Here is a 25,195-nt window from a genome sequence, read left to right as displayed (position 1 = left end):
CTCCCATGATGTCATCGCCCATGATGTACCAAAGTTCTCCCATGATGTCATTGCCCATGATGTACCAAAGTTCTCCCATGATGTCATCGCCCATGATGTCATCGCCCATGATGTACCAAAGTTCTCCCATGATGTCATCGCCCATGATGTACCAAAGTTCTCCCATGACGTCATCGCCCATGATGTGCCAAAGTTCTCCCATGATGTCATCGCCCATGATTATCCAAAGTTTGTTCAAGGTATTAAAAATATCAGGGTCTGAGGGAGTTTGTGGGCGTTTGAGTGACTTGCTCCTGATCCAGGTGAGCTTCAGGACCCGGGGTGTTATTTTTGCTTGGCTCATCGGGGCGATGCCCAAATAGTGGGACATAGAAAAATTTCAACTCCCGTAGTAATTCGTGGGGAAAATGCCTGGGGAATAGAAAAGGCCCCTTTATATGGGATGTGCCATGTGGCAAAGTATTGTCCTGTCTCCGGGCTTAAGACCCCAAGAGGACGAATGACCGAAACGAGCTCAAACTCCGAGGCGTACTCCGAACCTCGGCGGGATTGTCTTTGGTGCGCGTGGGGAGGCCCGAGCCTTATCTAATCGGGAACACACGCAGGGGTTTTCCGAACCAACAAACACAAAGACAGGAGAGCAAAATCCACAATACAAGAAAAGTAAAATTCGACAAATAATGATTTAATGAAAATAAATGCAAATAACAATGAGAGATGAGGTAAAAACTGAAATTCCTAATTGAGACGTCTCCACTCAGTCTCGTATACAAACGAGGGGAAAAGATAACGAAAGAAAATAAATAATGCTTTGGTTATGCGACCCCCTCCTTCTCCGCAGAGCACCACCGTTAACCAACACCTCCTCCTTCCACGTTGCAAAAGAACCGAGAGAGAGAGCAATAGGGCAAGACGCGTGTTTTTTTCCTTCCAGCTCTCGAATGTTCCACGCTGATGTCACACTCTGTCTAATCACCGAGCTTTACTCAATCATCCCATCGCTCCTCCACCAATCACGAAAGCCGGGGCGTGGCCTCCTCGTTACGAGTCGTCGGGAGGGGCTAACCAACAATCTCCAATTTTAATTAATCAAATCAACAATCTCCAAGTCCAATCTCCGTTTTGGAATGTTCGGATGATGTCTGCGGTCGTGAGGCGGGATTTATGTGCCGATCGGCAAATGTGCTGGGTGTTGGTTAGCCCTGGCGGCGTTGTGAGCGAATGGAGTCATTTGCCTGGCCAGCTGAGTTTTATAAGAACATTAGGAAAAATTACAAGAGGCATTTATACACAGGGGATTTAACCTTAGAGACCCTACCTAAATAGCACAACTCCACTCCTCAGTGGAGAGACACCTAAACACTTAACCAGGCATTTGACTCTACTTAGATACATCTAGATGGCTTCTTTTTCTTCGCGACACTCGGAGCATGCTAATTTATACGATTTTATCTTGGCTGAGGTATTTCATTGTTTACCTCCCCCCCACCCCCCCACAAACACGTAACAGTATCGAAAAGAAGGGACATTCAGGAAAAATGCCTGGGGCATAGAAAAGGCCCCTTTATATAAGGGTATGTGTGGATATTGTGTCATTATGATTGCGATTTGCTTTGGTCTTATATACTGTTACGGTTTTTAGAACCGGTACTTGTAAATAATAATCCATTGTAAATAATTCCCTGTAAATATTCCCATCTTCTAAAGGTTCAAGGTCGCACCCTAATTAGTCCATATACAACACGTAGGGCACCATAGGAACTCTAGTTATTTCATTAGTATATGTTTTAGGTAAGGCTCTGTTTCCAATAGTTTGAATCTGCATTGCATTAATTAAATAAGATAGGTCCTTCAATCCCATTCATTTTGCGGCTTGACTCTCTCCAAAATTGTGATACGCGCCTCTGATCGCCCAGCAGCGTTCGCTGCCTGGCTCAAAACGCCATTACGCACGCGGTCAAGCTGGAGAAGAAGGGCGGAGCGCTGGGAGGAGGCATGGCCCCCTGTCAACTCGTCATCAAAGGTGGAGCCAGCGAACCCTCGCCAACCAACCAGGGCTGAGGTGAGCTCGCTAGTGGGCGTAGCCCTATGAAGCGCGGCTTAATCTGGACCAGCGTTATATAACCGCGAGCGCAGAGCCCTTTGGGGGACTACTTGTTGGATTGCACTCGCTACGGACTTCTTGCTGGAGCCGCACGTGAAACTTCCCCGGGGACTTCTGTTGAACATCGGCACGTCATGAACGTTGAGAAAGAGAGAGCTAAATACCCTCCCCGCCATATGAACCCCGACAAATAAGGTCCGCTCGCGTTCCAACGATATACGAGCAGTGCTGCCTGCCGGGATTCGCCGCGGAACTGGAGCGTGGATCGGAGCCGGGGCCCACGCTGTCCATCTGCTTGGACCTTCCTACCCTGCCATCATTACCCCTTATGTGTAAGTCTGTTTGTGTCGTCCTGGGGCGTGATAATTAAGACTGTTTAAGACTGCACTGTGTTCTGCTTCTTCTTCTTCCCTTGTACATTCTTACCCTTTCGTTTCCTCTTTAATTATTGTTGTAATAAATTCCTGTGTTCTTCCTTACCTTTGGTTTTTTTCTTTCATTCGATCGTCTTAGTCTTTTCTGTCCATTGGGTACCTGCGGCACGATTTGGCCAATCGCTCAGGATCGGGTTAGTCCTTTTGTTAATGGCTCGGGCTTCGGATTGCTAACCGCTTGGCAAATTCCATCTTGTCCGCGGTCCGAGCGGGAATTATCTACCTGCTTTGCGGAGAGATTAGCACTCAGGTATTTGGGACCTCCATTGACCAATCACCTTGGCCAATCTCGACCACAGAGGAGCGTTATAATTTCCAGGATCGGGGGACGGCCAGCTTAAAAGACAAGGGGATTAACCCCCCCTTAGTAACGGGAGTGCCGAACCCCAAATCCACAACAATACTTTGAAAATCCTATTGTAGTTTCACTTTGTATTAAAAACAAAAAATTACCCCATGTCATGCCGTTGCAAAAAGCCTGAGAACAAGTCTTTATGGCTTGGCTCAGCAAATTCGGACTGATAGGATAGATGATGGGGCTATTGATGAATTTCCCCCTTTTTCTTTGAACTGTCTTTGGCTCGCTGAGAATAATCTGATTCGGCTTGTATATAAACTCTACTCCTGGCTCGTAAAAGTCAGAGTTTGTTTGAGAATTATTTTGGCTCCTCAGAGATCTGTAAATCTCTGACATCTCTCCACGATCGTGTTGGTTCTTCAATAAATTTTGTTACTTTTCTTTTTCATCTGGGTGGACATTGAATCTGTCACCGACATTTGGTACCAGGAGTGGGGTCCATCTTGAAGTCGGACTGGAGGGGACAGACCCCGGAGGGACCGGGCGGAGAGGCCGGCACTCGATTCGATTAAGGTGAGCTTTTGCGCTGAAAGTTATCCCCCAATTACGTGCTTCGCGCCTCACTCCGGGTTTGGTCTGTCATTTTTTAACTCAGGTAGATGGAGGTTTTGTTTTCACCCCTGTCTTTCTGTGAACAGGATATTTCAAAAAATATGGACCGATTCAGACAAAATTTGGTGGACATGTCAAGTGTCACAAGGACGAATTGATTATACCGGTACTAGCAACGGTACCCGCCCTATGGGTGGGGCTTCAATTGGGAGGCCCAAATGAAAAGGCAAAATATCAGAAATTGAAGGCTTTTGTATTTTAAACGATTCATATAAACATCCGTTAAATCATATCGCACGCAAATCATGAAAATCTAAACAGTACATGGCACCCATTTTGAAAAAAGATTGAATTCTGCAAAACGGAAGCGGCTGCTACACGTCTTTCTCAGTCACACGTTTATGTGTGAAGAGTGTGCGCCGAATCTGTAACACGGAAGCGGCCGCTACACCTGTTTCTCAGTCGCTTTGCACACGGTGCCGTGTTACTTCGGAGCCGCATGTTTATATAGGAAGAGTTCGTCAGGAGTCGATCTACTCTCTCCTGGTACGTAGAATAAACAGTATTTGTAGAATTTCAATAAATGCCACATCACTGTTCATATCGGTAAATATTATTCCATCGTGTTTGGAAAAACTGGAAAATTGGTTTGCGGTACCTTCGAACGGACGGACGGATATTTGGTGAATTATAGTAAGATTGTGGTGAAGATCCAGATCTGAATCCGAGAATTGTTTACTCTTGATTTTAGCTCTTTCACGAGCCTCGATTCAGTATCCAAAAAAAAAAAAAAAAAAAAATTGTTTACTCCGCGCACACAAAGCGAAAAACAGGGTTATATCAATTGGTTTGTGTCCTCCGTCCGTCTCATCAGTTTATGATCGAGGAACAAGGTATTTAAATTGAATGTTATATTATGAACACGAATCGGAACATGAATACGAAGGCAATTTGCCATTTTAATTTACAGGGTGTTTCAAAAAGATTGATACAACTTTGACTTCCTTCCATTTTTGTGTTTTTTGACCTGTACCGTTTTTCTTTTCAGGGTTTGGTGGTGTTATCGTGGTATTTGTTCCCTGCGATTTCTAGCTACATAGCTCAACAACGCCATTGACAGTGGAGCAGAAGACAAAAGTGGTGGCTCTGTGGTATTAGACTAAATCAACAACCACAGCAACATTTTCTGGGGGTCAGAACCACCTGAGGAGATCACTGAGAGGTACCTGAAAGGGCCTAAGGTCACATGTTTCTGCACCTTCAATGCCAGATGGGGAATGCTCGGGCCTTACTGGTTTGAGAATGACAAGAGCAGGACGGTGACGATCAACGGTGAGCGCTACCGGGCCGTGCTCCAGAAGTTCCATAATGATCTAGCCCAAAAGGTCACACCAAACCAGCTCAGCATGACCTGGTTTATGCAGGATGGTGCACCCCCGCATACAGCTGGTGACACCATCACTTTCCTGCAGCAGCTCTTCAGAAATCGCCTCATTGCCCTGGGTACCGCTCATGACTGGGCACCCCATAGCCAAGACTTGAACCCTCTGGACTGGGGGGCTGCCAAGGGCCCTGTCTACCTCAACCACCCTGCCATACTGGATGATCTGAAGCAGGAGGTGTCAGACTACCTCCAGGCAGTGCCACATGAGACCGACGGGAAAGTTGGACAGAACTTTGGAGTCAAGATCAATGCCTGTCTGAACCGGGGAGAGGCACACATCGAGAACATCAATCACAAGGATTTTGGGTAAATATCAATTTCAGACCTTGGGTTCTCACTAACTCGAGCAGTAACTTTACTGCAATAGCAATCAGTGATATAAAATGCCATGTCATAAGCTTTCAATAAATGTTTGGTTCACTTTCCTGAGATTTCTGTTTCTTTTTAAATAAACGTTTAAAGTTGTATCTAATCATTCTTTTTGAAACACCCTGCACTTGGGCTCTGTATTCGCCATGATCGCACGCAGAGAGGAGTGAGCTCATCATATTTTTTACTGTTTGTCTGCCTGACAGTCAAATAAAGGTGAAAATCATTCCAAACAGGAAACTCACTGTTTTTAAGGATGTTATAAAGGGCACAAACAACAGGCATGAAAAACTAATATAATGTGTTATACAGTATAGGGTGGTGTAACAGATGCTGGGTAAAACGGCGATAAAACCAGAAATTTATTTATTTTTGTGCGCTTTAACCTCTTTAAACCTTTATTAGTCCCCGAACCGGAGAAGACTACAGGTTTGCTCTCTGTCCCACCTGTAGTTTTCTGCACTTTTCTCCATACCCATTAACATATTCAACTGAAACTTGGTACATGTGTTACGGGGTCCTCCCGGTAACTACCTGGTCTCGGTGACCCCCGGACCGTGGGAGGCACCCCGCCAGAAAGATATATGATTTATACGCTTTCGTAACGCAATCAATATGAATTCCAGTCAATAAGAAACCCCACACCAAGGATCCGGAGTAATCAATAATATATTCCCCCAAGGAATCAACAACCATCAACAATCAACAATCAATCACTAAGATGGCCATCTTACATATGTGTCCCCCCCTGTCCCCACTCACGACCACTTGGGTCATTGTCCCTCACAATGTCTCTCTTCTCCGCACACGGGCGGTTGAACGAACCCTGGGCGGACGTGCTCCAACGTGCACGTCTCGTACCGGGGACAGCTGCTGCAGCGCACACCTCCTTGCCAAGCAACGGGGCAAAACCAAGCGCGGCTTGCAACGCGCGCGAGGCCCAAGGTGCGACCCGTATGCGTCCTTGTAGACGGTGAGGCGAACTGTGCCGGACGCTTGGTTCCGTGCACGAACCCACGACGACTTGACGTGTAAATGGGTAATTACACGTCCAGGTAACTCCTCTCGCCAGACGGGCTTTCAAACGCCGCGTTCCCCACGCTGCTCAATATCGATCCCGCTCTTCTCGGCGCTGGGCGAGGAAGAAGAAAAGAATCGCCGCTTCTCCCGGACCTCGTGTCTTTTTTCTTCCGTTTCCGGTCTCCTTTTCCCCAGAAGGGCTCCTGACCCTTTAATCACAACAACCTTTAATCGACTACACATTAATAAGCAAAGACCTGGATAGTAATTCACATAAATCCGTAACACATGGCTTCATTATGACGACTTGCGGAACAAGTTTGAGTTTTGGGGTATTTCACTAATGTTTCATGGAGTTATGCCCTTTTTGCTTGGAACAAGAACATTTATTGGGACCGGTAGGGGACATGTTGATGTATTGCAAAGCAATTCTTCCTCTTGTTTAAATTTAATTACATACTTGAACACTGTAGACCACAAATTGCCTGAATAATTATTTGAAGAACCTCCAGTTTTGCAGTACTTTTGACACTGCTTCATAGCCCTAAACTAAACTTAAAGGGGAACCCAAGCAATTTTTTTCTGAAAACCATTGAAAATCGTTAATCACGGTCTAATTTGAAGGGAAGTTATTTTTCTGATTTTTTTTTGAGAACCAGAAAGTGTCGAAAACAGCCCTTGAGTGTCGATTTTGCCAGTGACGTCATGTCATGATGTCACCTTGATCGAAATGGCATTTTATATAGAGAAACAGTGTATTTCGAGCTCGGATTCTGATACCGATTCCACTGTCATTGGCAACTTTGCGGGTTCTGGGAATGTTGAACTGATCGGTGGGATTTTGAAGAAACTATCGGAGCCAAAATTATTGATGGAAACGCTTTTGTGGGAATTGTGGAGCGGTATTGTTTTGAGCCTTGTGTGAGCGAATCAGACGACGATGGTGTTCGTGAAGATCGCAGTGTTAGTAGTGCAGATGAAAACGCCGGTCCAATGTTCACTACAGGTTGGTAGGTTTGTTTTTCCCGTTCAACTGATAGTTTATCAGGGATTTTGTGTTAATTGATAAATGAAATCAGTTATATTTAACGACAGAAGAAATATGGCACGGACACGAAGCGGAACAGACTCGACACCTACATCGCCCAGGCACACTGTTGGTGGGGGGTTGTGACAGGGGGCAGGGGGGGGGAGGGTTGTGACCACAACAGCGAGGAGTTGTCCACAACTTTTTGAGATATTGTGCTAAATATAGATTTTGGTCCCATCTCTCAAAGGCTAAGTTGGTCTATACTTTCAGATTTTTTGTAATGATATTTTAAATCATCTATCTATAATTCCAGTAATCTCTGTACGTTTGTACGTTTGTACGTCTGTACGTCTGTACGTTTGTCTGTGACCGCTGTTTCTCGACAACTACCGGTCCGATATACTTGAAACTTGCCAGGTATATTGCTGGGGACCCGAGGATGTGCCTTTTCAAGGTTTGAAATTAATCGGACAAGTACTTACCGAGCTATGGCGATTTAGCCGTTCGCCGTTCGCTTTGCCGTTGCGAATGGACCAAACCATTCATGTAAATAGAGGGGGGGGGGGGGTTCTGTGGTCGTTCGCTTTGGCTTTGCGAATGCACCAAACCATTCATGTAAATAGAGGGGGGGGGGTTCTGTGGTCGTTCGCTTTGGCTTTGCGAATGGACCAAACCATTCATGTAAATAGAGGGGGGGGGGGGGGTTCTGTGGTCGTTGCGAATGGACCAAACCATTCACATCGAATCATCGAATCACATCGAATGGACCAAACCGTTCGCTTTGGACCAAACCATTGCATGTAAATAGAGGGGGGGGTTCTGTGGTCGTTGCGAATGGACCAAACCATTCATGTAAATAGAGGGGGGGGGGGGGGTTCTGTGGTCGTTACTGCCACGTGGTTTCAAAGTTTTTTTTTGTTGTTGTTGTTTGCACGCATGTTTTTTTGCACCCACGTACGGGCACGCCCTAGGATGTTTACACACACACACCCCTACACAAATTTTTTTTTTTTTTTTTTTTTGGCAAGGAACGGGCACCCACGTACGGGCACGTCCTAGCTTATATATAGTACGGGCATGCCCTAGTTTTATTAAAATTCAAGCATATACTTTTACACTGAGTGGAGTATCGTGTTCTATGAATGCTCAAGATTTTAAAATGTGATTCTTTACCAATGACAGATGGGGCCAAAAACGATAAATAGCACGATATCTCACAAAGGTGTGAACAAGTTATGACAAAACTAGTTAGATGAGTCGGTTAGGTGACAAGAACAAGCCGATTAGATTTCGGTTCAAGTCTGAATCCAGATGCGGCCTATCAGTGGGATAGAAAACGTAAATTGTTGAGCCTGGCGGAGGTTTGTGCTGTACCGAGTGCAGTTCTACTTTATTGATTACTAGCAAATACCACAGATCGCTTCACTGATGGAAATATCAAGAGAGGGAATCGGGAGAGAGAGGGACTAGGGTGTGAGAGGAAGTGAGGAGGAAAGACAGGTGGGAAAGAGCAAATAAGACGCAAGCTGACCTTGCTTTGATATTTAACACCCCGGGATCTTTGACTAGTCGAGGGTTAAATATGACCATCACCTCCATGCCCTAATACGGAGCGCCATTTCCTGTGTGTTTTGTCTTTTACGATGATGGTCCCGCTTCACACAAGAGCGACAATGGTTTCATTAGCTTCAAGTGTGTCCTCCTGAACCAGATTGTAAAGACAACCGACTGAAGTACAACACAATGAGTGGGAGATCGCAGGTACGGGAGGGCAGAATGCATCATTGCTGCTGTGTTTGCTTCTGGTCTTGCTTATTGATGTTGTGGAGTTTCTGCTGTGTTTGCTTCTGGTCTTGCTTATTGATGTTGTGGAGTTTTTGCTGTGTTTGCTTCTGGTCTTGCTTATTGATGTTGTGGAGTTTCTGCTGTGTTTCATTCTGGTCTTGCTGATTGATGTTGCGGAGTTTCTCCTGTGTTTGCTTCTGGTCTTGTTTATTGATGTTGTGGAGTTTCTCCTGTGTTTGCTTCTGGTCTTGCTGATTGATGTTGTGGAGTTTCTGCTGTGTTTGCTTCTGGTCTTGTTTATTGATGTTGTGGAGTTTCTGCTGTGTTTGCTTCTGGGCTTGCTTATTGATGTTGTGGAGTTTCTGCTGTGTTTCATTCTGGTCTTGCTGATTGATGTTGCGGAGTTTCTCCTGTGTTTGCTTCTGGTCTTGTTTATTGATGTTGTGGAGTTTCTGCTGTGTTTGCTTCTGGTCTTGCTGATTGATGTTGTGGAGTTTCTGCTGTGTTTGCTTCTGGTCTTGCTTATTGATGTTGCGGGGTTTCTGCTGTGTTTGCTTCTGGTCTTGTTTATTGATGTTGTGGAGTTTCTGCTGTGTTTGTTTCTGGTCTTGTTTATTGATGTTGTGGAGTTTCTGCTGTGTTTGCTTCTGGTCTTGCTTATTGATGTTGTAGAGTTTCTGCTGTGTTTGCTTCTGGTCTTGCTTATTGATGTTGTGGAGTTTCTGCTGTGTTTCATTCTGGTCTTGCTGATTGATGTTGCGGAGTTTCTGTTGTGTTTGCTTCTGGTCTTGCTTTTTGATGTTGTGGAGTTTCTGCTGTGTTTGCTTCTGGTCTTGCTGATTGATGTTGTGGAGTTTCTGCTGTGTTTGCTTCTGGTCTTGTTTATTGATGTTGTGGAGTTTCTGCTGTGTTTGCTTCTGGGCTTGCTTATTGATGTTGTGGAGTTTCTGCTGTGTTTCATTCTGGTCTTGCTGATTGATGTTGCGGAGTTTCTCCTGTGTTTGCTTCTGGTCTTGTTTATTGATGTTGTGGAGTTTCTGCTGTGTTTGCTTCTGGTCTTGCTGATTGATGTTGTGGAGTTTCTGCTGTGTTTGCTTCTGGTCTTGCTTATTGATGTTGCGGGGTTTCTGCTGTGTTTGCTTCTGGTCTTGTTTATTGATGTTGTGGAGTTTCTGCTGTGTTTGTTTCTGGTCTTGTTTATTGATGTTGTGGAGTTTCTGCTGTGTTTGCTTCTGGTCTTGCTTATTGATGTTGTAGAGTTTCTGCTGTGTTTGCTTCTGGTCTTGCTTATTGATGTTGTGGAGTTTCTGCTGTGTTTCATTCTGGTCTTGCTGATTGATGTTGCGGAGTTTCTGTTGTGTTTGCTTCTGGTCTTGCTTATTGATGTTGTAGAGTTTTTGCTGTGTTTGCTTCTGGTCTTGTTTATTGATGTTGTGGAGTTTCTGCTGTGTTTGCTTCTGGTCTTGCTTATTGATGTTGCAGGGTTTCTGTTGTGTTTGCTTCTGGTCTTGCTTATTGATGTTGTAGAGTTTTTGCTGTGTTTGCTTCTGGTCTTGTTTATTGATGTTGCGGAGTTTCTGCTGTGTTTGCTTCTGGTCTTGTTTATTGATGTTGTGGAGTTTCTGCTGTGTTTGCTTCTGGTCTTGTTTATTGATGTTGTGGAGTTTCTGCTGTGTTTGCTTCTGGTCCTGTTTATTGATGTTGCGGAGTTTCTGCTGTGTTTGCTTCTGGTCTTGTTTATTGATGTTGTGGAGTTTCTGCTGTGTTTGCTTCTGGTCTTGCTTATTGATGTTGTGGAGTTTCTGCTGTGTTTGCTTCTGGTCTTGTTTATTGATGTTGCGGAGTTTCTGCTGTGTTTGCTTCTGGTCTTGTTTATTGATGTTGTGGAGTTTCTGCTGTGTTTGCTTCTGGTCTTGCTTATTGATATTGTGGAGTTTCTGCTGTGTTTCATTCTGGTCTTGCTTATTGATGTTGCGGCATTTCTGCTGTGTTTGCTTCTGGTCTTGTTTATTGATGTTGTGGAGTTTCTGCTGTGTTTGCTTCTGGTCTTGCTTATTGATGTTGTAGAGTTTCTGCTGTGTTTGCTTCTGGTCTTGCTTATTGATGTTGTGGAGTTTCTGGTGTGTTTCATTCTGGTCTTGCTGATTGATGTTGCGGAGTTTCTGTTGTGTTTGCTTCTGGTCTTGCTTATTGATGTTGCGGGGTTTCTGCTGTGTTTGCTTCTGGTCTTGTTTATTGATGTTGCGGGGTTTCTGCTGTGTTTGCTTCTGGTCTTGTTTATTGATGTTGTGGAGTTTCTGCTGTGTTTGCTTCTGGTCTTGTTTATTGATGTTGTGGAGTTTCTGCTGTGTTTGCTTCTGGTCTTGCTTTTTGATGTTGTAGAGATTCTGCTGTGTTTGCTTCTGGTCTTGTTTATTGATGTTGCGGAGTTTCTGCTGTGTTTGCTTCTGGTCTTGTTTATTGATGTTGTGGAGTTTCTGCTGTGTTTGCTTTAGGTCTTGCTTATTGATGTTGTGGAGTTTCTGCTGTGTTTGCTTCTGGTCTTGCTTATTGATGTTGCGGGGTTTCTGCTGTGTTTGCTTCTGGTCTTGTTTATTGATGTTGTGGAGTTTCTGCTGTGTTTGCTTCTGGTCTTGCTTATTGATGTTGTGGAGTTTCTGCTGTGTTTCATTCTGGTCTTGCTGATTGATGTTGCGGAGTTTCTGCTGTGTTTGCTTCTGGTCTTGCTTATTGATGTTGCGGAGTTTCTGCTGTGTTTGCTTCTGGTCTTGCTGATTGATGTTGTGGAGTTTTTGCTGTGTTTGCTTCTGGTCTTGCTGATTGATGTTGTGGAGTTTCTGCTGTGTTTGCTTCTGGTCTTGCTTTTTGATGTTGTAGAGTTTTTGCTGTGTTTCATTCTGGTCTTGCTGATTGATGTTGCAGAGTTTCTGCTGTGTTTGCTTCTGGTCTTGTTTATTGATGTTGTAGAGTTTTTGCTGTGTTTGCTTCTGGTCTTGCTTATTGATGTTGTGGAGTTTCTGCTGTGTTTGCTTCTGGTCTTGCTGATTGATGTTGTGGAGTTTCTGCTGTGTTTCATTCTGGTCTTGCTTTTTGATGTTGTAGAGTTTTTGCTGTGTTTGCTTCTGGTCTTGTTTATTGATGTTGCGGAGTTTCTGCTATGTTTGCTTCTGGTCTTGCTTATTTATGTTGCGGAGTTTCTGCTGTGTTTGCTTCTGGTCTTGCTGATTGATGTTGTGGAGTTTCTGCTGTGTTTGCTTCTGGTCTTGTTTGTTGATGTTGCGGAGTTTCTGCTGTGTTTGCTTCTGGTCTTGCTTATTTATGTTGCGGAGTTTCTGCTGTGTTTGCTTCTGTTCTTGCTTATTTATGTTGCGGAGTTTCTGCTGTGTTTGCTTCTGGTCTTGCTGATTGATGTTGTGGAGTTTCTGCTGTGTTTGCTTCTGGTCTTGTTTATTGATGTTGCGGAGTTTCTGCTGTGTTTGCTTCTGGTCTTGTTTATTGATGTTGCGGAGTTTCTGTTGTGTTTGCTTCTGGTCTTGCTTATTGATGTTGTAGAGTTTTTGCTGTGTTTGCTTCTGGTCTTGCTTATTGATGTTGTGGAGTTTCTGCTGTGTTTGCTTCTGGTCTTGCTTATTGATGTTGTGGAGTTTCTGCTGTGTTTCATTCTGGTCTTGCTTTTTGATGTTGTTGAGTTTTTGCTGTGTTTGCTTCTGGTCTTGTTTTTTGATGTTGTGGAGTTTCTGCTGTGTTTGCTTCTGGTCTTGTTTATTGATGTTGTAGAGTTTTTGCTGTGTTTGCTTCTGGTCTTGTTTATTGATGTTGTAGAGATTCTGCTGTGTTTGCTTCTGGTCTTGCTTTTTGATGTTGTGGAGTTTCTGCTGTGTTTCATTCTGGTCTTGCTTTTTGATGTTGAAGAGTTTTTGCTGTGTTTGCTTCTGGTCTTGTTTATTGATGTTGTGGAGTTTCTGCTGTGTTTGCTTCTGGTCTTGTTTATTGATGTTGTAGAGTTTTTGCCTTGTTTGCTTCTGGTCTTGTTTATTGATGTTGTGGAGTTTCTGCTGTGTTTGCTTCTGGTCTTGCTTTTTGATGTTGTCGAGATTCTGCTGTGTTTGCTTCTGGTCTTGTTTATTGATGTTGTGGAGTTTCTGCTGTGTTTGCTTCTGGTCTTGCTTTTTGATGTTGTAGAGATTCTGCTGTGTTTGCTTCTGGTCTTGCTTATTGATGTTGTGGAGTTTCTGCTGTGTTTCATTCTGGTCTTGCTGATTGATGTTGCAGAGTTTCTGCTGTGTTTGCTTCTGGTCTTGCTGATTGATGTTGTGGAGTTTTTGCTGTGTTTGCTTCTGGTCTTGCTTTTTGATGTTGTCGAGATTTTGCTGTGTTTGCTTCTGGTCTTGTTTTTTGATGTTGCGGAGTTTTCTGCTGTGTTTCATTCTGGTCTTGCTGATTCATGTTGCGGAGTTTTTGCTGTGTTTGCTTCTGGTCTTGCTTATTGATGTTGTAGAGTTTTTGCTGTGTTTGCTTCTGGTCTTGCTTATTGATGTTGTTGAGTTTTTGCTGTGTTTGCTTCTGGTCTTGTTTATTGATGTTGCGGAGTTTCTGCTGTGTTTGCTTCTGGTCTTGCTTATTTATGTTGCGGAGTTTCTGCGGTGTTTGCTTCTGGTCTTGCTGATTGATGTTGTGGAGTTTCTGCTGTGTTTGCTTCTGGTCTTGCTTATTGATGTTGTGGAGTTTCTGCTGTGTTTGTTTCTGGTCTTGTTTATTGATGTTGCGGAGTTTCTGCTGTGTTTGCTTCTGGTCTTGCTTATTTATGCTGCGGAGTTTCTGCTGTGTTTGCTTCTGGTCTTGCTGATTGATGTTGTGGAGTTTCTGCTGTGTTTGCTTCTGGTCTTGCTTATTGATGTTGTGGAGCTTCTGCTGTGTTTGCTTCTGGTCTTGTTTATTGATGTTGCGGAGTTTCTGTTGTGTTTGCTTCTGGTCTTGTTTATTGATGTTGCGGAGTTTCTGCTGTGTTTGCTTCTGGTCTTGCTTATTTATGTTGCAGAGTTTCTGCTGTGTTTGCTTCTGGTCTTGTTTATTGATGTTGTGGAGTTTCTGCTGTGTTTGCTTCTGGTCTTGTTTATTGATGTTGTGGAGTTTCTGCTGTGTTTGCTTCTGGACTTGCTTATTGATGTTGTGGAGTTTCTGCTGTGTTTGCTTCTGGTCTTGTTTGTTGATGTTGCGGAGTTTCTGCTGTGTTTGCTTCTCGTCTTACTTGTTGATATTGTGGAGTTTCTGCTACTCTGGATTATTGTTATTGCTTTTTTTTGTCCTCTTTTCTACTTCTATCTTCCCTCTTTATCCCCCTGTCCTTATGCATTTCTTCTTCTTTTGTATCTTCCTTCTTCTATCTGCCTCTCCTTAATTTCTTCTTTGTTATCTTTTTTCATTGTTCTTCTTCTATCATCCTTCTTATATCTTCCTCCTTCTGTCTTTCTTCTCTTTCCTCATTCTGCCTTCTTCAGCACTGTTTCTTCTTCTTCAGTACCAATGATTTCACATCACATTTTCTGTTACATTTTATCATCATGTTTGCCATTTTTACTCCTTGTAGAACTTCCAGATACGCATGTTTTTCCATGTGGTGCCAAAACTCCCCCTGGACACCTAACTCTTTGTCTGTCTCCTTATCTTCGCACCCCCCGCACCCCCCCCCCCCTCCTGCTAATAAAAGTGAAAGGGCATTCTTACATGGATCATTACATCTTTAAAATCGTATCACCACAATCACCGAGTTTGAAGTTGTGTTACCTGGATCCTCCTTATCATTACTCGTCAATAAACGACTATCTCAGTATTCTGGTGTACCTATGTTGTGTCACTGACGGTGAAAAGCGTTTCTAACCAGGTTTGACAAAAATAAGTAATTACAAGAAAACCTGTTTTTAGATTCCTACCAACCCTCAATTCATCGCCTCTACCTTACCACACCACATGTCGTGTCAAAATCGGCCCCCTGAGGAATACATTCATTGATATGGCCAAAATAAGTCAAGGTATGGATGTTTATCCTCATCGACATGTAATAAATCTGGGGTGTGTTCAGTTACCAAGTTTCTTGTGGAGCACTCGCCAAGTGTCTCAAGCACTCACTCCATTCAAAACCATTGATAAGGAATGGCCAGCTTTGGAAGCGCTCACGAGCTTGGCAAGCACCCCTGGAAATCTCAACAACATAAAGTACACACAAAACGCTGACAAAAAGTCTGTTTAAGTTAAAATAAAGACTTCAAATATTAATCACTAGGAAGAGTACCCACAAAAATGTTACACACAAAGTTATGGATTACGTCCAATTAATTATATCTACTGCAAGAGAATGGGAAATGAGAACGGGACGAAATGGGAATTCTAAACAAGAACGGGTCAAAATGTTAGGCGGGATTTCCTTGGTGTGCTTCAGGTGTAAGTGTGAATTGCACAAACCTACGATGTACAAGCACAGCCTCGATTGCTTCAGAAATAATAATTAAGAAAATAACGTGGGCGATGTATAAACACAGCCTCATTCGCTTCCCCCCCCCCCCCCCCCCCCCAAAATGCAGGCAGTGCAGAGGCACAGAAGGCTGGCTTGATTGCTTGATGTTCCAAAAAATAACAACTCAGGTTATGTAATGAAGCCAAAACATTGCTATTGCTTATGTGCAAATATAATACATCGTGTTTATATACCTTGGATTGATTCCAATTCCACAGGGCCATAAAGGAACTATCCTTTAGACCTGATGAGAAAAGTTATAGGGAACTCATGGTGATGTTCTGATTTCACTCTAGATTTCGACATAATTATTTAGGCCATGAGTTCCAATGGTAAAAAATATTGAATCAGATTTCTAATATCAGCTTTTAACAAGCCGAAATGATAATCTTACCAGGAGCCAATCACAGTGCACCGAGCCTCACACAGCCAATCAGCGTAACAGCGAACGGATAAATAGCTAGCCAGCCTTGTGTTGCATATATATAAAAAAGACTATTTTTGTTGTAATGGCAACATATTTTGTCCAGTTTTCAACACGTTGGATTAGTTTGTAAAATGTACATAAACTCAAAGGTGATGTCGAGTGTGCGTGTGCACTTCAAAGTGTGAATGAATGAATGAATGAATGATCGTTTTAAGGCCATTTTCCCCGCTAGAGCGGAGGTTAGCCTTGCGGGCCCCATGACAATCATGGTTCCCTGTTTGAGGCAATGATTTTATGGCCGGATGCCCTTCCTGACGCCAACCCGCTCTTACGATGCGCAGGGATACGGTGTACCTATTCTGAATCGGGGTACACACCGTGATCATTTATCCCAGCAAGCTGGTACTCAATTTGCCGACCTCGGAAGGATGACAGGCTGAGTCAACCCCCCTGGCGTTAATTCAGCAATGCGCAGGGATACGGTGTACCTATTCTGAATCGGGGTACACACCGGAATCATTCATCCCAGCAAGCTGGTACTCATTTTATTAAAGAACACTATTTTCTTTCCTCTGCATTATGAGAACGTACCTTCATTGGGCGGTGTATTGTATATTAGACCGCTGCCACGATCGCTGCAAACAAAACATGCACCCCCTCGTTTCGTCTGCATGAGTTGCAATCAAAATGTACCTTTGTTTCCTTAAAATGGTAACTGCATTTAATGAAAGAAGACTCATTGTTCAGTCTTCAAATGTACACCAGAGACCTGTGTGGCCTGCTCCAAGTCTATGCATTTTTGAGAGGCTGAAACAAAATGGCGGCTTCTGCGAGGTGAAAGCAGGCTGACTAAGATGGCACACTGCCATCTTGCTAAGGCTTTTCTTGGTTTTTTCATGATGAGGATCCCCTTAATTATCTTCAAAAGGGGTATTGAAACATACCCAAATACCCAGTTTCCATTCATGCACTCCCTTGGAGTTCCCTTAGTATGCATGCAAAGTTTTGAGCCGTTAGGTTTCATGGTGTTTGAGTTATGGAGGAGACACACACACTGACATTATTATTATTATAGATGTGTTTCTCAGTCTGCTAAAAACTCGGGCCTCCTTTAAAAGGCCTCAGTGGATATTAAAGTGGGTCCACCCCATCGTGTGTAGACTGGTGGTGCATTATCACTGGGGTATGATGATGCCACTGATGCAACCTACATTCGGACTGGGTTTGGTTAGGGTAATGGCCCAAGATAGCTTACTTTGAAAAATACCATCATTGTCGTGTTCACAAGCAGGCAGTTGCAGACAGTACAGCCAGCCTAAGGACAAAATAAATAAGAAATAAAATACGGTATGGGCATTGATCCGCTGTGAATAAAAGGGAAGTCGATGTTTCGGTCTTTACCCTTTGTCAGAGCAAAAGAGAGAGACAATGGGGCGATGGTTGATAAAAAGCCTTTTTGGCAGCAATTTCCTGAAAGACTTGGACCAAAAACTTTTCCTGAACAACTCCACAAGAAGGTGGGAATAATTAGGGTCGTTGAAGGATTAGTGGATGAACAAATGGCAATTCAATCTACCTTAAATTTTATTATCCCAACACCAATTGTAATGGACCAACTGGTTACCACACAGATCATGACAGTCCACCGATATTCTTCTTCTGAAGACTACTGAAATGGTAGAGTTTACCTTGTCAACAATAGCAGATTATTTCAGCACAGAGGATACCTATTTTATGAGAGTCTCAAGGTACCTACAATCAAATGAAAACCATTGCATATGTGCTCTCTTATTTCATCTCTCATTCGTGCTCTCGTCTGGTTTTTCCAAATGCTGCTCAATCAATGGGAATGTCCTACAAGTGGCTCCAGAAAAGGCCTCGAGCAAAATGTCAGCTGCCACCCCAGGTGGAAGGTCTCCTTTGGCCACCCTCTGCTCAAGTTCCTTCACTCGATGTCGCACTGCTGGGTAATTCAGCAGCATTTCCGCCGCACCCTCACGCACGAGTGCCCACATCCAGGAGACGCACTGTTTACGTCGCCGTGCCTTCAGCTCTCCACTGATACGAGCCAATCTGCAAAACTCCTCCATCGTTTCCCAGAGCTGGGCCATACCCTCGCCGTTTTGAGCTGAAACACTGAGCACCTGCACAGAATTGTATCAACTTGGGGTAAACCACAGTCTCTCAACCACTTATTATGCAGTCTTTATTTTCATTTCTATTGATCTACTCAACAGGCCACGCATTGAACAAGTAAAGCATGATCTTTTCAAATAGAGGGTCAGTGTGACAGAACTGGACCACTGCTTCAAACCAAGAAGTTTACACTCGTGTTATACTAAAGTCACCTAATCGCGCCATCCATCAACATTCATTCAAGGTCGAGACCCAAAAGTACTGACTTTGGGTTTCCATTTGGGCCAACGTGGTCGCAGAAACTTAAGAGCGCTGGTATACTCTGCCTGCACCAGACGTGCCGGAACAGTCAGTTCCCCATCAGCCTTGGTGACAACAATCAGGTCCGCCAGCTCAACTATCCCTCGCTTGATGCCCTAGCAGGTGTGTAATGGTGATGACAAGAAAGTGAAAGACAATTGGCTTCTGCAGGAGCCACTTCAATCTTAACTGCATGGAAATCAGAACAGAGTATGATATTTCAGAAGCATACCTGGAGTTCATCCCCACCAGCTGGTGGGATAAGAAGTACAAAGATGTCTACCATGTCTGCCACAGCAAACTCGGACTGACCGACACCTGCAAGGAGCACATCCTGTTACTCAAATTCCAGCATCACTCGTTGTAAACAATAGGATAAACAACATTTTCGTCTCCTCAACGAAGTACACCTCCACAGGAGACTCACCCCTCCATGACTATCGTGGACACCTCTTCGCGGTGGTTGTACCCCCCAACGCAAGTGTAATATGTTACCTCCCCAAACTCCGGTTACAGTGCCCCTCAGAGTCTCGAGCAGGAACGCGGCAGAAAGATTTGTTATTTTGAGTGTTCTATTAAACCATGGTAAAACCACACCAATGCAATTGTGTCGAACAAAACAAGTAATTGTATTAAGAACTCTCACATACACAATAATAACACTCTTAAAGAAAGTGTCACTTTCTTGAAATGAAAATATCACTGAAAATATCACTTGCATCAAATGAACAATTCATATGATGGTACCATCATTCCCCAATGCTCTCAAAGCAATAAACTCACGATACGCCAAACATGGGTGCAATATGTAACATCCCCCAAAATCCGGGCATGAATCCCCACGCGGGGTGAAGGTTGAAATCGTGCAGAACGACAAGAACAGGCAGTTATCGGCGCGGCTGCAAACGAGGAGTTACGAGATGAGAGGTCGATATGGAAATTGAGCCGATGTGGGAGCCAATGGCAATCACACGATGATGTCGATATGGGAATCCCAACGACAAAACACAAAGCACCAGGCGGACGGCATCTTCGAGGAAAAAATGGCTGATCGGCCTGTAAAGGAGGCTCTTGCTTTCCCGCCAACAATAGCTCACACTTAGTAATAAAACCTGAGACGCAGGTTTAATTGCAATCCCAATTCACGACCAATATCAAAAAAAGTCCGCTCGCAGTCTCGATGCGACTCACGGCTGTATCTCTCATGCCCGTCTCCTCTCCCTCCGATCTCCTCCTCTCTCCTCTTCCAGTTTCTTTGCCGCGTTTTTTCCTTTTTCCTTCACAAACATTTATTTTTACCTTTTACTAAAATCATCTCCATTGCACACAAAAAATCTTATCAACAATATTACCTGAAACGAAAAATCCTACAAGCGTATAATAACAACAAAGGCGGAAGCGACGAATCTGTAACACAAGTCAAGGGCCAAATCTTCCTCATTCTTCCCTGCTGCCCGGATTCATCAGGGCAGCGCTATCATGGTCAGAGTGCTGATCAGTCCCCATAGACCGGCCCTTTCCCTCTTGTGTCTGTCTCTTCCCTCTAACTGTGTCGTGGCCCTGACTTGTGACGGAGGGGGGCAATGGGGGGGGGGAGGGGGGACCATCCTGGATGTGGGGGATCTCTGGGTTGCTCCTTGGAGATCGATCAGCTGTCTCCGTGCCACGGGCTGTCCGGGGCTACACAATAACAACAACAACTCTCCCCTGCACTACAGCCAGGCCATGTCACCTTGTGATGAAAATTATGAAAATTTGTGTTGTCATCATGGCAAAGGTAAGGCTCCTCATGCAACATTCTTCAAAATGGTACGATAAGACATGTCTATGAAGTATGAGTCACTTTGTATAAATGGCACTAAAATGGGAGGAGATATTAACAGGGTTCTCCAGGTGAGACGTTTTTCCACATTTATTAATTGCAAAAATATAAAACTGATGCCACTAAACAGAGGAAAGTCTAATGTTTCCCTTTGTATGCACGCGTTATCCATAACATTTCCCAACATGTATCAGCTGACACAGCATGTGCATTCCCGGATTGCTGTTTTCAGGTTGTCGACAATCCGGGGTAGGTTTCACGTATTAAGGTCCCGGGCTTTTCCCGTTGCCTGGGGGCGGCGTTGGTCAACACGTGCAGGAAACACGTTTTTGAACGGCCCTGCCACTGAGTGAGGAATGGAGGCAATCCAAGACATTATCCATGGTGTATGGGTGCACCACATCCTGCTCAAACCATTGGCATCTCATGAGAATATTGTGCTATTTTGGCAACGCCATAACCATCAAAAAGGAAGGGGTCTATCACTCTGTTTTTGGAGACCATGCCAGACAAACACCTGGAGATGAAGCAGCTAAACAAACGGATGAATGAACTTACAGTTTGGAGGCCCAGGGGTTTTGAACTTCCTGAACTTCAACGATATCGTCACGGCCGACTTTGTCTCAATGAACCACTCAAGTTTGGTTTTCTGCTGCACAAACAGCCTGCAGTCTGCCATGTTTGCCATATAAACGTGTCATGAACAAAAGATGCAATATTACATAAAACTTTAATGGCACCAGTTTTATGTTTGTTATCAATAGTTTGTAATTAAAATATGTGGAATATATCATGTGGAACACTCTGGATGTGCACATTGGAAGGATTCCATTCAAATTTGGGTGTGCTGTCTCAATACTTCTGGTATTATAATGCATTTTTATGATGCAAAAAAAGAGATGGAAAATAACTCATGTACCAACTGTTTCCACGAGAACAATGTCAAAGCCAGCAGCCTCACAGAGAACGACGGTATCACGTGTGGAGCGTGCCACGCCACCGAGCATCCCTCCCGTGGGTGAAGGTCGGATGTAAGCTCTCGGGTCTCGTGTCAGCTCTGGCATGCGGGTCTTGTCTCCCATAAGTGAACCTAAATTGAGACACATCATCACGGATCGCTTCTTCTCAACACTCGACGACATCCCATGAGACATCTTATGAATGTGAAATGGATGACTTGGAGGCATAGACTGCAAAAGGAATCAAAATTAAATTAAATGAACGAGTTGAAAATTTATCGAAGAAATGTTTGAGATCATTGTTAGATACAGTCAGACCCCGCTATTCGTGGGGGATACGAATAGGGAAACCCGCGAATAGGGTGGCATTGTTTCAATGTAAAAAGGGAGGATAGGTTCCCGAGTCGCAAAAATCAACGAATAGAGAGGAACAACTGCAAACGGCGAGGCAAAATCCTTGAATGGTGACGCAAATCCAGAGAATGTTGACGATAATCCACGAAGGTCGACGAAACTCCCGGAAATGGCAAGACAAAAGCCGCAAATGGCGGCAATAATCCGCGAAGGTCGATGAAAATCCGCGAAGGTGGATGAAAATCCCATGAATATATGCCGCGGCATTGTTTCAATGGGGAAAAGGGGGATACGTTATAGGTTCCCGGCGGTTCCTGATTCAGAGAGGAAATTTTTTAAAGTTTAAAATGTTTTCGACCGCAAATGCACATGATTACAGTTTCACAAAAAATGCTTCCAAAAAAGAAAAGAAAACGACAGCACCAGGTACCATTTCCAATTTATTGAAGGAAAGCGCTTACAGTTTATTAAAAGTGTTTAACCATACCGTACCTTGAAAGTAAAAAAAAACACAACACCATCCTGCACCGTTTAAATTTTTTATTTATACAAACACATGCAACTTTCAATTTATGATGATGATGGTGATGATGGTCACAGGGGACAATGACAGGGAGATCAGGAGAAGTGGTGGAAGTATTGGTCAGAAGAAGAGTGGACATATGTTGTGTGCAAGAGACGAGATGGAAGGGAAGTGGTGTGAGAATGGTGAAGGGTAGGCAGGGACAGGATGTCAATGAAAGCTAGTCTGTTGGGAGCCGTTGGTGAGGTATGTGGATGGACAAAAGGACCACCGAGGCACTCGGAAACATGGTGGTGGGATGATGAAGTTGGAAAGAGGATGGACGAGAAGAGGAAGAAGTTCAAGGAGTGGCAGAAGGCGAAGGGTACGGGAGCAGAAACAGCAGAGCATGAAAGTTATAAGGCAGCCAGGAAGGCTGCAAAGAAACAGGCAGCAAAGGCGCAGGAGGCATGTAGGAAAATGTTCGGAGAACGCTTGGATTCGGAAGAGGGTCAGAAAGCAGTATTCAGGATTGCAAAGCAGATATCGAAAGAGAGGTGTGATGTGATGGGGGTGAGTTGCTTGAAGGATGAAGTGGGACAAATCGTTGTCGACCCAGATGGAATTAAAGGAAGATGGAAAAGATATATGGAAATGCTGTTGAATACAGAGAATGAATGGAATGGCAACATAGAGAGTAACCCAGTCTTAGGACCGGCAGAGAAGATAACTGAGAAGGAAGTTGAGGAAGCGATAAAAGCAATGAAGAGTAGAAAAGCGGAGGGCCGACGGGAGTTGTGGGAGATATGTTGAAGGCAGCAGGAAGTTGGGGTGTGAAGAGAATGACAGAGATCTGTAATCTGGTGGTGAAAGAAGGCCGCATTCCGGTGGCTTGGGAACTGAGTACCCTCGTCCCTCTATACAAGGGGAAAGGTGACCCTCTGGACTCCTGGAGTGTGGCTCGTACCGAGCGATAAAGTTATTGGAGTATGGAATGAAGGTATTGGAAAGGGTGTTGGAGAGGAGGATAAGGAAGAAAGTGAAGATTGACGAAATGCAGTTTGGATTCATGCCAGGAAGAGGAACGACAGACGTGCTTTTCATTGTGAGGCAGTTGCAGGAGAAGTACATGGAGAAGAGGAAGAAGTTGTTTCTTGGGTTTGTTGATCTGGAGAAAGCATTCGATCGGGTTCCACGCAAAGTATTGACATGGGCATTGAGGAAGTTAGGAGTGGAGGAATGGTTGATCAGAGTAGTGATGGCAATGTACAAAAGAGCGCGCACAGCTGTAAGGACGAAGGACGGGAACAGTGGTGAGTTTGAGGTGAAGGTGGGAGTGCATCAGGGGTCGGTACTAAGTCCACTACTATTTGTAGCTGTGATGGAGGTGCTGGCTCAGAACGTAAAGGAGGGTTTACCGTGGGAGTTGTTGTATGCAGATGATCTGGTGTTGATTGCGGAAAGTATGGATGGACTGAAGGAAAAGATGAACACGTGGAAGGAATGTATGGAGACAAAAGGTCTGAAGGTGAATATCAGAAAGACGAAGGTGATGGCAAGTGGTAAAGCATGTGGTGAGGTGGAAAGAACTGGGAAGTGGCCCTGTGCTGTGTGTAGGAAGGGTGTCGGAGTGAACTCCATTCAGTGTACAATGTGCGCTGAGTGGGTTCATCAAAAATGTAGTGGTCTGAGAGGGTCATTAACCAGTGTGGCAGCTACATTCAAATGTAAGGTGTGCACAGAGGGAGCTGCAGATGGAGGAAATGTTGAGTTGGATCTTGGAGACGGCGTGAAGCTGGAAGGTGTGAAAACATTTTGCTACCTCGGAGACATGCTGAATGGAGAAGGTGGATCAGACTCGGCAACGGTTGCTCGAGTGAGATGTGCATGGAAGAAGTTTCGGGAATTGAGTGGCGTGCTGATGATGAGGGGAGTGTCGTTGAAGCTGAAGGGAAAGGTGTATGCTGCATGTGTGAGAAGTGTTATGATTTATGGGAGCGAGACATGGGTAATGAACGTAGAGCAGCAACGAAGGTTGGAAAGGGTGGAAATGCGAATGGTTCGACGGATGTGCGGAGTATCGTTGAGAGAGAGGAAGACAAATGATGAATTGCGAAAGATGATGGGAATAGAGCCTGTGATTGATGCTGTGAAGAGGAACAGGTTGAGATGGTTTGGTCATGTGTTGAGGAAGGTCATGAAAGTGACTGGTTGAGAAGAGTGATGGAAATGAATGTAGAAGGAAGTAGAAGACAGGGAAGACCGAGAAAGACTTGGCTAAAGATGGTGGAAGAAGAAATGCGGGCAAGGGGGTTAACAAGGAGAGATGCAGAAAATAGGGCAAAATGGAGAAGATTGTCATGGGGACCGCAAGGCTAACCCCCGCTCTAGCAGGGAAAATGGCCTTTAAAATGCATGTTGTTGTTGTTGTTCCTTAAATTGGCCTCCCCATTTCTTCCAATTGGCCACCCATTTTGTTTTCCACCCCTTTTATTTCCCGGGTGGTTCTGTCCCCCCCCATTTTTATGGATGCCTGTATTTGTGCCATGAACAATTGCATGTACCTTGGCACCGCGGGCTCGGCTTCCGCCGCCACGTGCGAGGCGCCGCCATTTTCTTCCTCTGCTACCTCTGCTGTCGCACCCTCATCAATTGCCTCCTCCATTTCTCCAAATTCTTCTCGTGGGTCCTGGGTTATCAATTCTATCTCCTCTACCTCATCATTTACCCCCACCGGCATTCGACCGCCTTGGCGAGCCATGGCACGAATTTAATTTGGATGTTAATAATTAAATTTTGGTCACTCGTAATTTTGAGTGTGTTAAGCGCACTTCGGGTCCAATCCCAAACTCCTGACATCAATTGTTGTGGCCAATATTACAATTGGTGTCCAAAATTTGGTCTAAATAATTTCGTCCCAGGTTCAGAATCCCACTCCTGACTACCAATTGTTGTGGATCTGCCGCCGGCCTTCTCCCCTTATCAAGGGGGGATTAATCCCCTTGTCTTTACTGACCTGGCGCGACCCGAGACCTACTCACCAGACGCTCTTCACCACGCCCTCTCATGCCATTCCGCTCGAGATCTG

General features: G+C 44.4%; 1 protein-coding gene across 4 annotated transcripts in view; it reads right to left on the bottom strand.

The window, feature by feature from the left end:
- Positions 1 to 17,600: 17,600 nt before the first annotated feature.
- Positions 17,601 to 25,195, bottom strand: part of MMAA (metabolism of cobalamin associated A) — a 773,535-nt gene continuing 765,940 nt past the window's right edge. For all 4 annotated transcript variants that reach the window (XM_078777021.1, XM_068114404.2, XM_078777020.1 and 1 more), the window contains 4 exons: positions 21,212 to 21,382; positions 18,703 to 18,788; positions 18,437 to 18,586; positions 17,601 to 18,178 (listed from right to left, as the gene is read on the bottom strand). In XM_078777021.1, coding sequence (XP_078633147.1) covers positions 17,828 to 18,178; positions 18,437 to 18,586; positions 18,703 to 18,788; positions 21,212 to 21,382 — 758 coding nt within the window. In that variant the 3' untranslated portion in view covers positions 17,601 to 17,827. The remainder of the gene's footprint in view (positions 18,179 to 18,436; positions 18,587 to 18,702; positions 18,789 to 21,211; positions 21,383 to 25,195) is intronic.

This window comes from Myxine glutinosa, chromosome 4 (genome assembly GCF_964187855.1).
Source record: "Myxine glutinosa chromosome 4, kmMyxGlut1.1, whole genome shotgun sequence".
NCBI classification, from domain to species: domain Eukaryota; kingdom Metazoa; phylum Chordata; class Myxini; order Myxiniformes; family Myxinidae; genus Myxine; species Myxine glutinosa.
The sequence above is the reverse complement of the archived record's forward strand: the minus strand, read 5'-3'. Positions and strand labels throughout refer to the sequence as shown.